Source organism: Paroedura picta, chromosome 8, assembly GCF_049243985.1.
Source record: "Paroedura picta isolate Pp20150507F chromosome 8, Ppicta_v3.0, whole genome shotgun sequence".
Lineage (NCBI taxonomy): Eukaryota > Metazoa > Chordata > Lepidosauria > Squamata > Gekkonidae > Paroedura > Paroedura picta.
Window position 1 is genome coordinate 69,323,383 of NC_135376.1, and position 12,868 is coordinate 69,336,250.

Sequence of the window (12,868 nt, forward strand, 5' to 3'; positions counted from 1 at the left end):
GCAACTGTAGAAAGATTAAACATTAAAGTAATTCATACTGATAGCCCAGTGGGTTGGGCGAAATGGCAGTGGGTTCCATAGGAGGGGGGCTCAGGAGGAGGGCCCTTGGGAAGTGATTGTGCAGATCGACCTCCACCAAATGCCTGGTGCAGGAGCTCCCTTTTGCAGGCCCTGCGGAACTGTTTAAATTCCGTCAGGGCCCTGATCTCTTCTGGGAGTTTGTTCCACCAGGTAGGGGTCAGGATGGAGAAAGCTCTGGCCCTGGTTGAGGCCAAGCAAGTTTCCCTGGGGCCAGGGATCACCAGGAAGTTGGAATTACTACAGCGTAAGGGTCTTTGGGGGGTGTAAGCAGAGAGGCAATCCCTCAGGTACACTGGGCCTTGAAGGTGATAACCAGAACCTTAAGTCTGATCCGGAATTCAACTGGAAACCAGCGCAGCTGCTGGAGTATGGGCTGAATGTGGGACCTCTGAGGTGTTGCTGTGAGGACCCTGGTGGCTGCATTCTGGACTAGTTGTAGTTTCCGGATCAAAGTCAAGGGCAGACCTGCGTAGAGCGAGTTGCAGAAGTCCAGCCTAGAGGTGACCGTCACATGGATCACTGTGGCTAGGTGTTCCGGAGATAAATAAAGTGCTAGTTAATACAGCAGTGATCCGTAGTATGCGGGAAACCAGAAATGCTCTTTTTCAGTAGCTCTACAGTGATGACAATGACACTTCCTTGTTTCCTGTATTCTGGGCTTATTTGTCAGAGTTTATTCCGCTGCAGTAGAATTTTACATTAATTCTACAAAGGTCTACTTAATTCCACACTTAACTGTATTATCCAAGTACATACAGTTGAGCTGCTATGCAGGAAGTAATCTTAAACTGCTCTTAGAAGTGAAGCCCACTTTATTCAGTGCTGCTTACTTCCAAGATCATGTTGACAGGATTGCACTGTCAATCACTGAACAGATATAGCTCTTGTGATTTCTGACTTAACTATAAACAAAACGGGTGAATTCTGTTTTTAAAATGTAAGACAGTTATTGCCAGCAAGGGAATATATGCTTCAATATTAATGTACAAGTCACATTACTATCCTTCAACATTACAGCAGAGATTATCTCTTTTTCTTAGTTCAATGGAAGCAGTTGCACTGCGGTAAATGTAGGGTAAGTCAAAAAGTATTGCCACCAAATCATAGAAACCTTTATTAAACAAAAATAATCATGATGTGAAGCTATTGTTTCTTGACATATCCTCCATCCAGTAGGACACTACACTTCTATGTTTCAATCTTTCTGACCCTTCCCTGAAGAATTCTGCACTCTTGGATTTATACCATGTCAAAACAGCAGTTTGGGCATCCTTGAGGGACTCAAATTGTGTTCCTTTAAATGTTCTTTGAGTTTGGGGGACAAAAAGTAGTCTGAAGGTGCAAGATCAGGGCTGCAGGTTTGATGGGGCAAGGTTTCCTAATACAATGCCCTTGCTATCCTCAAAGATGCACTGTCATGATGGGGGGGGGGGAAATCCTTGATGCAATTTTCCTGGCCTTTTTCTTACCAACATACTTTTCAGTTTCCTTAAAATTTCTTCATAATAATCTCCTATGGTCATACTTTGACCTTTGAGAAAATTCTTCAATTAGGAATAAACCTATACATGTATGAACTGGTACCCTAGTAGCAATACTTTTTTGCCTTGCCTTCATACAAACCCCATATTGTAAAAGCCAAATGTGACAGTTCAGTGCTGAAAAAATGATTCACACACTACAAATATAGTACATTTTCAGATCATCTACATTTATTCAGCTAAATCCTATTTTCCAGTGGAAGAATCACCCTAAAGAGCTAGTTTTTCAGTTATAAATGGTCAATAAAGGTCAGAAAAATGGTATTCATGGCTTATTTTTAAAATTGCAAATTAAGTGTAAGACAAAATACTAAGGGAGCTTTCTTATATTAATTTGTGTTTAAGATCAAGTTTAAACACAAAGGTTTTCAACATTCAATTATAGTACTCTATTATTTCAAATTTGCCTATAAAACAGCAGAGTAATACATACCATTTAATTAGATATCTATTTAAAATATATTAAATGAACTGGTATAATTATTCTCTTGATTTAGAAGTGTTTATAACTTGTATGTCAGTAGCTAAACAGAAGAGGGTGTGTATAGGACAACTCTGACAAATGTGGGACTGTTGTGGAAGAGAACACAAAGGGTGTTATAGTTGGCTATCATAGTTGACTATTGTTATAGCAAAAAAAGTTGTATAATCAACATCTGTGCCAATGGATTCATAGTAACACTATCCAAAACACTTTTCCCACAAAGGTAGTGACTGAATTCTTTTTATTTTTTAATTAAAGTTGGATGATCATCAGTTCTAACCATTTTAAATAGTTACTACATCCATTGATTAATATTCTAGTCTTAGCAACAACAAATGAACTGTAGCAAATCGCAGGGAATTAATTTTATGTTTGAGTTTAAGCGACATGAAAAATTATTCAGCCAGCACTCTTAGTGTAACCCATTCATCAGTTTCCCATATGCTGACCTGTTTTAGCAGCATCTGGTTCTTTATTACCAAGCTGAAACATAGCTATTGTAACATGTCAGAAGAGTTAAAGCCATCATTCTTAATGTTTCACTTGTGCTCTTGTTTTCCAACTAAAGTATTTTAATTATCAATAATCAACCATAGCTTGAAGGCAACTAGAACAGTACTTTGTTTCCATAAAATGAATGAATAAAATATCAAAAAAAGCTATTAATTCTGAAAGCTAAGCTTCTAAAATACTTAAACTATAACGTACACATTATATAATACAGGACCATCTTAGCACCTTTAAACACTAGTCAGCAATGCACAGGCAGAAAAGTTATTAGAGCCAAGATGGCTTCCTCTTATTTCTGCTTTGGAAGCTCATACAGTGCAACATATGGTAAAATACTTGCATCTACCAGTACAGGATTAAATAGCATCATACCTCAAGGAATTTAACACTGTATTTTAAATTATATATATAACTATATAGTCACTAAAGATCAGTCACTAACATTATTGAAATTAAGCTTTCACTCATAATTGTTGTATGCCCCTAATTTGCACTCAACATTTAGGAATTGCTCCCTTGTGGCATTAATTCAAGGGGCACGATGTGTACATAAACCAGAAAAAAATTAACAGCTCACTGTATTAAATAAAAAGCTAGCAGATGCAATAGTCTTCAGAAACATATAAAGTAAATAAGAAAAATAAACACTTCCCCCAACAGCAACACTAATATAAAAGTCCCCAAGCCCTATGACAGCCATGTAACAATTGAAAGCAGGATTCTAATTAGAAGAATGGAAAGAATGTTGTCCTACAAGACAACCTTTAAACCAAGTGGGATGCTTGATGACATAAATGTTGTAATATTTAACTGGGAAATATAAACACAGCTTTAAAGGGTATTATAAACAACAGCTTAACATTCATTCAGAGAAGTAAGCAGCTATATCATACTGACGAAATAGAAAAAAGGTTTCTTCTCAATTCTGGCAGCTGTCACTATCAAATGTTTTGTATACACTGAGACTGTAATTTTATCTTTCCAGTCCCCTAATGGGGACCCAAGATAGCTTACATAGGTCTTCTCTCCTCCAATATATACTCACAACAACCCTGTGAGGTAGGTTAGTTTGAACAAGTGTGACTGGTACAAGGTCACTCAATAAGCATTCATGGTGGAGTTGGAATCTAATCCTCACTCCCTAGATCCTAGTTTAACTCTCTATTCACTACACCACACGGAATGCCATCATGAAAATATCTAGACAAAAAAAAAGGATTCAAGACCTTTTCCCAGTTAGCATTGCTTGGTTTGCTATTGGATTCTGGACCACATTTGTTTTGTGGAGTGATGTGGTAGAATTATAGAAGCAACCTTTCAGTATTCCACCATTCATCTCACACACCCTTTTTATGATCACGTGCAAGGATGGCGATGATTATTAAATAAAAAATTGCTTCTTCAATATCTCCATTCAGGTCTACCTACGTATTAACCAGTTATTCCCTCCTCCAAGGTAATACAAGAAGAAGCAAACAACATTCAACACCAAACTGCCTAATTTGTTTATTTCGTGAAAATATTAAGCAGCAATGCAAAACCAACATTTGTGCCATTTCGTGTTCCTATATTAGTGCTAGTTCATCGAGGCAATGATCCCATCATTATCATTTCTGTTTTTATCTGTGCTACAAATGTTCATTAATTTTATTCATGTTTAGTCATCAGGGCTTACCTCCAGTGAACTCTGAAACTAGAGTTCGATGTCAAGAACTCTGTAAGTCATCCCAAAACCCTACCTAGAGAACCATAGTTCATTGGGCTTTTACAGATCATAACCTGAAATCTATGCTACCAACTACCAATAGGGTAACCTATATATTGCTAGAGGCAAATTATCCTTCATACTTAATGGAACGCAATAATGCAGCAGAATCAGCAAAGCTGTAATGGCTCAAGAGAAGTCTGTCTCTTATATGTACCCATCCCCCTTGGCTTTTCGGCTGCAGAGGCTGACTGACAGATGAGTAAACTCTGCTCCTCCTTCTGTACAGAAGAACCAATGGGAAATTAGCAACTCTCCCTTTAAACAGAATGAAGCAGCAAAATTACGTTTGAAGGCATAGTCTAACCCTTTTGCTTGAACAGAAGGAAACAGCATTCTAAATACCTGAGAGAGATTTACTACACCACAAAATGGTGATTTATATTATACATAAGATTTATATTACTGATGGCACACATTTAATAAGCTATGGCAGTTTCTGCTTTGGGGTGTGAGTGTTTTTTAAAAACCAGAAAATAAAGACAATTCCACTACACTTGGGAAAATATTCTAATTTATATATTTAGAAATGATCGTTATAGCACCCAAAACCAAAAATGGTGTTTATATTTACAGATCATAATGATATAGGCTAAAAGGTAAAGTGCACCCGAAAATTTATTCAACCAAGGAGGCATTTAACACCAAGACAAGTTCCACTCTACATTAAAATTTCAGAGCTTCTATTTTCCCAGTTTCAGTCATTGCAACTGATCTGCCCTGACATCTTAGATAACAAAACCAGTGAAGGCCACTGCAGCTTTAAATATTTCAGGGCTTATGTAGCTAGGAAATAGGCTCCATTGCAATATGGCTGTGAAGGTCGTGTCCTATTGTATCCTTCCTCTAATAATCTATAAAATATAAATTTTTCTCCCCACAAAATATCTCCTCTGCTTTTCTTAATGTTGTTGCTGTCATTATAAATGTCCTTATTGAAAGAGACTGATACTAAAGGCTTTCAACACACACCCAAAACTCCTCCTGAATATATTTGTATCCACACCCTAAACACAGACTGTATCATGATTACACTTCAGCATTTTATTTGCATTCATGTGCCTGATTTTGCAAACACAATCCTGTTGAACTTCATTTCTTTGCATTAGCAAGTACAGCCCTTTAAAGAAAAAAGGTTTAGCCCTTTCATGCGGAAAAGGTAATTAACTGAATTCCTCAAGTGTCCATGGCTTTAGTCAGCCAGCCATTTAGTTCAAGATTTTAAGTCAGCTGCTTTAATGGATCCATAATGCTGCTATATTATGAAATATTTTAGGAATTCTGTACCAATCAAAATGTATACATAATAATGCATAAAGCATACAAGCAGTGAAGGATATTGAGAGAAAGGCGTAATCCAGCAGCAATTATTCTTTCTACACCAGATTTAAGGGGGAACAAGAAGCCTGCAAACACCACGGGACACAACATATGTGAATAAATGTTCACCAAAACCAACATGAATGATTTCAGGGAAATTGGGCAACTAATACAGGCATGAACTGGAATGGCAAGGTAACATTTGGTTTTAGCTAGAATTTAATTATAGCACAAATACTGAAGTCTGTACCCATCCCTCCCTTCAACCTTTTGCATTAAATAAAAACACTTTACCTGAAAAGGCAACAGATTGTTGCCATTATCTGTCCTGAAGGCGTTGTCTTCTACCCAGGATTTGGGGGTGAGGGGAGCAGCCCTTGGGAATTTTGGTGGAGCAATGACGTTGCTGGAGAAGGGCTTTTTCAGAGGGGAAATGGGATTGAGTGGGGATGGTACCCCAACTCCAACCCCCACCCCAACTCCCACACCTACTGCCCTTCGAGGGTCCCTGCCAGCTTGCAGCCCACCCCAAGGATTAGAAGGTGTGCTCCAGGCTGCATTTTGGTGGTTATTCCAACTGGAGGGGGAAGAGGTGGAGGCTGAAGAGGAGGAAGGTTTGCTGGTCATGATGGGCTGATGGCTGTAAGCGGCATTTCTCTGGGCAAAAGTTGCCTGGTTAGGGCTAACCGGGGATCTCCTCTGCTGCTGCTGTTGGGCTTGCTGCTGTTGTTGCTGTTGGTGGTGCTGAGTCTGAGCTAGGCCAATCTGAGGGGAGAAAGTGCCTCCAAAAACAGGATTTACATGGTGAGGGAAATTCTGGAAAAGCATTGTCCCATTAACTGGGGTAATCCCTTGGAAAAAGCTATCATCCACTGCATTTGTGGTTCCAGTGGACCAGGTGCTTCCGAAGGAGGGAGACAAGGAGGTGCCGGCTGTAGGTTCCTGCTGAGGCTGGTGGAAACTTAAGCCTGGCAAGATGGGGGACTCCATCTGCATCTTTTCCTTGCTATTTTGGGCAGGAGCTGTTGAGCCGATGCTAGTCACTGGGTTGCTGTCCTCCCGCTTGGGTGTCTCTGAAGTGATGGGTGTAGAGGGGGCTTCTGCTGCGGTTGAATCTTGCTGCTGCTGCCGCTGCTGCTGCTGCTGCTGGGGCTGGGCTTTGCTTTTGTCCATCAGTAAATCATCCTGCATGGTTTGTGCAGCTGAAACGAGAGGGAAGGAAAGAAAACCCACAAAGACAGACTGTTAACATTCATACAGCCGCTTTAGCCTTCTGCCGCTCACTAGAATTCTACTGCTAGTATAATACTGCCGCAAGTTGCAAGGCAAGGCAAATACGTAATCCCCCCCCCTCCCGAGTAAGCTGTTTGAATCGGTGTGATCGCTCCACGCCACCTCTAAAAATACATTTGAAGATGCTTCACCCTTTTTGATGCCTTGGTCCCCTTCAATGTAAAAGAAAGATGTGCTTGTAGGGCAGAGATATACACCAATTTCGCCACGTCTCTTTCTTTTACACCGGAACTAAGAGCTCTCGCCCTTCAATGAGAAACTGATTCTGGTTCCTGTTTTTCCGGGCACCCTCCTCCTCCCCTGTTATTTGCATACGTCAATAAATACTGCTGCGTCCTTCAGCAAGGTTAAAAAGACAGCAGCCTTTAACTCTTCCCCCACCCCCTTTCCTATGAATAGACTTTTAAAGGCGCCGGCAGCCTATTTTGCTTAATCAACAAACCGGTTCGGCCAAACAGTGGCAAACAGCTCAGAATGACGCTCTCAAAGCCTCCGTCTCACGCTCGTCTTTGGAAGCGACTCAGGGAAAAAGCCCGTCCTGTACAAATCGCAGGGTGCAGTTTTGCCTCATTAAACAGCCTTAAGCTTCCCCCCTCCCCTTTCGCCATTCTTTCGCGAAAAGCAGCCCTTTCGCGCAAACATTTCCCAGTTGCTTATCTCGTGCTCTTTCAGACACGGCATTTAATCATTCGGGAAACAAACCGGCAAAAATTAATCGGGGTCCAAATCTACCGGCGTCCTGAGCCCCGCATAACGCTGGCATAAGTATTCAGCCCCTACCGTTTCCCTGTAGGCAGCCTACAGCAGCTTTTTCCACACGGAGCCATACGAGACTAATTAAAATGAAAGGGGCAAGATAATCACGAGGCAGCAGACAAAAATAGGGCGAGATAAAAATACGAGAATTCACTTGCTCCCAAGCAGCAAGAAGGAAGCCTAAGGAAGACTCGCGCGGATACAGTTAAATAGGCCAAACAAAAGGCAGTCGTCCCGCTCAGGCGCTAACCGGAGGCATAAATTAGCAAGATTTATTTCAACAAAAGGCATTTTCTAAATATTGCGACTCCAATGGCGAATCTCCCTGACACACACACAATCGTATTCAAATCACTTTCCCTTCATTAATAAGGGTCTGCAGCAACAAAGTAACTCAGATATTAAAACAGCAGCTACTTTAAGAGCATTGAGGATTGTGAAATGACAATTGCCTTTCTCCCACATACTAAATTCATAAAACTAAGACCGGGGCGGGCATATGCCTTCTACAGCGTTGATTGATAGCAACAATATATCCCAGCAAGGAAGTTTGCTAGGTTACGTTCTAGATAGCTTCTTTAGGCACACGATCTTGAAAAATTTGGATTTGGGAACGTGAATACACAGACAGTATAACGCTAAATTCCTAATCCCAAAAGGAGCAAACTAGCGCATCTGTGGCACGCAGCTCTGCTGCTGCTGGGGGGGGGGGCGGGAAGCGAGAGAAACCTTTCAAAGCTGTTTAAAGCAGCACTGCAGCAAACCAGAACAGTACCGGCTTTGTGTAGTTTTCCACTAGATACACCCCCAGCAAAGTCATCGCCACAGCGAGGGCAGGCAACACAAATGCAAAAGAGATAAGCAAAAAAACCAAGCAACTTGCCGTCCCTCTTTTAAACAACCCATTTAGGTTTAGGCACACCAATATCAACATTAAAACCAATCCTCCAAATATATTAGGTAGCTGTAGCTACTAACTCATCGGGCAATCGCTGTTGGTTTAGATACGTTTGTGAACTTCATTGTTGAGGCATTACCTGGAAACGGGTTTGGGGTGTTTTGTTTTTTTACATTATCATTTATACGTAAGATTTCACGACAAATCCCACCCCTCTTGTCAAGGTCAAACTCTTCGGAGAAAAACATGATGTTTGTATGAAAATCTAGACAGCCATGAATCTACTACCGGGCTATACGGCGCCTCTTGATCCTCCCCCCCCTTCCGTGTATGTATTTGTTCCAGTCTAAAGTAACATCCCCGTAACAATAATACTTAGTTTGCATGCAGTAACCCACGTAACCAAGGCAGAATTACTAAGAACAGTTACCTTTTGAGTATTCTGTATTTAAAGATCAATAAAGGGAAGGGACAGTGTGTCTATTTCCTTCTTTCAGGTTTGGTAATACGGCAAATAGGGACTGCTCAGGCAAGAGCACTTTGACAACTGTAAGCTCAAGGCGCATGTACGCCCACGGAATTGTGGGCATTGGAGTCTTTTCTTAAGCAGAGGCAGGCTGGGAAACCCGTGTTCAAAGCACAAATACAGGCTAAACAAGAGGGAGCGACTGCAGCTAGAGAGTCATGCAGCTAAAAGCCATTTACTCGCTCTTCAAGAAAGGAAACTAGTCTAGCAGGTAGTTTTGGAAGCAAGCGTCGTCATGGGTCTGTTTGATCTTAGGTTGCCGATGGATTAAATCACTACAGGTTCTTAGTTGTTGTTTTTTTTAGCGATTTTACTCATGGAAACCGAACAGAATAGTCACACAAAACAAGTAATTATGATGCCTGCTCTGAAGTAGCAATTTAAGTTTATTTCATTTAAAAGGGTGGGCATACACCCTCAATTGCCCTGGAGAATCAAGCTCAAATATTCAAATCTAACACCAAACTGTATCACCAACGCTGGCCAGCAATATGCCCCTGAGGAATTTTACAAGCAAAGCATGCCTATTTCCTAGTGTTCACCTCCTAATATTAACAAAGATATTTATCTCTCCATATTAATTTTGATTTTTTTAAAAATCTGTCTTGGTTTACAACAATTACTTATCCCTGTTTTCCATCTAAGCAAGCTGAGATTTGTGGAGTCACAAAAATGGAGGTTGTTCAGATAGGCAATGGCAGCTGAAAAACCTATGGGGTTTCTACATACGGTGATATGGCATGCAGAACCACATTACTTCATAAATTAACCAAAAGAAAAAGAAGCAGACCTCAAAACATAGCTTTATTGCGGCTTGAGGGAAATTCAGTGGAGTTAAAAGAAGGAGGGAGCAGGAAGAGAAATGACCCTGCTCACACCCCTGAGAGCTTAAAGAGAATCCAGGAGGGGAAACTTTGGAAGGTGGGGTGGGATTTTCAAATTGTTCCCTCTTCCTGAGATTCCTCTTAGGGACTCAGCCTGTTATAGTCTAGTTCTTAGTTGTAGGAAAGATGTTCCACATATATTTGGTCAGAGTATATTAGTATTAAAATGACAGAGCCAGCTATTTATTAAAACATTTAATAGCATCTATATTTGGAAATCATCTTGGCAAAGATGAATTAAAGTAATACAACGTAGTAAACACTTTAAAAATGAAATAAGCTTTGTTTTTTTCAAAATGAAGGTCAAAGTTCCTTTTCTGTCCCCTAAGGATTCCTCTTCAACTAACCACAGAACAAATGTTATTAACTCAGTTTGAGTAACCAATCTTTACTACAAATCACTTTAATTAGCTGTCTTTCTATATTATGATCAATAATGGAATTGAATGGGTTTCATAAGATAAGTTACGTGGAGCTCTGTACATTTTCCCATATTAAATTAGTTATATAACAAAGGGAAGGAAAAGGTAATGGCTTTTAATTACTGAAGGAAGCAATAAGCACTGCACTTGAGAGAATCCTTGGGGGTGACAAGGACCTGAGATTTTTAATTTTAAGTAACACAAAGTGCACAGTTAAAAATATGCAAGAAGTTATTATGTAAACAACCAAGTTTTGCTATCACAGGTCTCAATCATGAATTCTATAACACTCCAACAACCTAAACTACATGTCAGAAACATGTTCCTTTGAATTCAGTAGAAGTTTCAGGTAAACATACACAGGATTGTGGCTTGCTTTCCCAGAGGATGTAAGGCCAGAGACTAGGCTATGAGAAAATAAAATGTAAATTATGCATAAATTAGCAGTACTTAAAATATCCCAAAAGGAAACGTGTTTAACCATATACTAATTATGATAAAGAAGATTTGTTAATAATAGAAAAAAAAGGCCACAAGTATCTGGGTCAGTATATTTTAGGCATCAGGAAGTGATCACAGGTAAGTTAGACACCGCCCAAATACCAAATGAATTGTCTGTATGCATTTCTAATCTTGGGGATGGTGTGATATAAAATAGGAATGTATCATAAATATTACTAAAAACTTAAGTAGCTGATGAAAGCCATAGAGTGTAGGCCTTTGTAGTACAGAGTATAGCTGTATATTTAGGATCTAAAATATTATTTTTGGAGTTTGCCATTTCTGAAAACAGTATTTGTTGAAAAGGAGATGAAGTAGCCAATGCCTAGTCTTATTCCTTCCCAGATCCTTTCATCCATCCTCCTCCTCCCCTTCCTGACACAGCAAACAAGACATCATTTCTCCTGCTGCAGATAGACAGAGCTGGCTCCAGGCTGGGCCAGGCAGCCTGACCAGCAAAAGGCCCATTGTCTCGATAGTCTCACTTTACATAGAGCACCCAAGGAGGTAGGAGGAAATGTGAGAAAATTCTCAGCTTGCTCCACCTCTTTCAGCTTAAAGTGACTGACTATGTCTTGCCCAAACACACCTCTAAAGCCTAGAACTGGCACTGCAGGAAGAAGACAACTAAAAGATTTGGGAAGAACAAAAAGGATCATAGCTACCCTCCTTTTTACTTAGCTGACCTTGATATTAGAGGCCTACATGAAATCTCTGTGTTGCAGCATGGCATCCTGAATATTAATATGCTGAAGACACAGTTAAAGAGAAAACCAATGAAACGAATGACCAAGCATCAAATACTGAAAATCACCACATACATTAGAATCAATAGTATTCTGTTACGGCATGTTTTTACCACTCTCATGATTCCCAGAGCTATTATATATACAACAAGGAAGTGAATTCTACAAGAGTTCTAATACTTGTCAGTTAACTAAAAGCACCGTATGAATTCTAACTGCTAGTGCTTTTGCTGCTACATGGTGCTGTATTGGCAGTTTACAGTACTTTGAATAGTAATGGAAAACACAGTATAAATTATTTTACAAAAAATGGGTGGGATAACTATTGTTCATCAATGATAAATAGTTGGTTATATCTATGATGCCATTGTAAACTTCTCTTTATACATAAAAGATGGGCATTCTAGTTTTTTGGTTAAGTTCATTAGAAAAATATGCTGCTTTAACAGGTACTCTGTCAGTGGTCCCCAACCTTTTTATCACCAGAGACCAGTCAATACTTGAGAATTTTACTGAGGCCCGAGGGGGAGTAGTCTTTTGCAGAGGGATGTTGCTGCTGCCACCTGAGCCCCTGCTCCACTTGCTTTCCCACTGGTACCCCTGACTTCCCGCTTCCCATTGGGGGCGCTGCCAGCAGCAGCTGTGCAATGCCACGTTGAGGGGGAGCCCCAGCCATGGCGGCCACCGGAGAGCACCAAAGGTGAGTGGCAGGGCAGTCCCCGAGGCAGCAGCTGGGGAGGAGGATGAGGAGGACCGGTCCCAGTCCCCGGACCGGGTGTTGTTGACCACTGCTCTAAGTTAAAAGATGCCTACTTAAATTAGCACTGACCATCACCCCTAAGTAATGGGCAAAGCTCTCCTGCTTGAGTGGGCTTAGAGTGAATTAGTCAACAAACAGTATATCTCCACATCAGAGGCTGACAACAATGTTCTCCCCTCTTCCACTTTAAAACAATTTTGCAAGGTAGGTTAGCCAGCTTCTGGTGAATTTTTTTTTAAACCCTCTTCAATTGCCAGAATGCACCCTTCACAGTAGAAAAATAAACCCTTTAAGAGGTTGTTCACTGGAACTTTTCAGTGCCTGGGAACCTGGAGGTATATAACAGCACCATGGTCAAATTCCAGCTTCAACACAGCCACA

At 40.5% G+C, this 12,868-nt stretch overlaps 1 protein-coding gene across 9 annotated transcripts in view; it reads right to left on the reverse strand.

The window, feature by feature from the left end:
* Nucleotides 1–12,868, reverse strand: part of CPEB3 (cytoplasmic polyadenylation element binding protein 3) — a 92,931-nt gene that overhangs the window by 79,039 nt on the left and 1,024 nt on the right. For 4 of the 9 annotated variants that reach the window (XM_077350240.1, XM_077350239.1, XM_077350245.1 and 1 more), the window contains one exon: nt 5,996–6,903. In XM_077350240.1, the coding sequence (XP_077206355.1) occupies nt 5,996–6,892 (897 nt within the window). In that variant the 5' untranslated portion in view covers nt 6,893–6,903. Of the gene's footprint in view, nt 1–5,995; nt 6,904–7,125; nt 7,297–7,436; nt 7,458–7,774; nt 7,858–8,728; nt 8,744–9,078; nt 9,239–12,868 lie in introns of those variants that run through there. The other 5 variants (XM_077350242.1, XM_077350238.1, XM_077350243.1 and 2 more) reach the window with 5 other exon arrangements.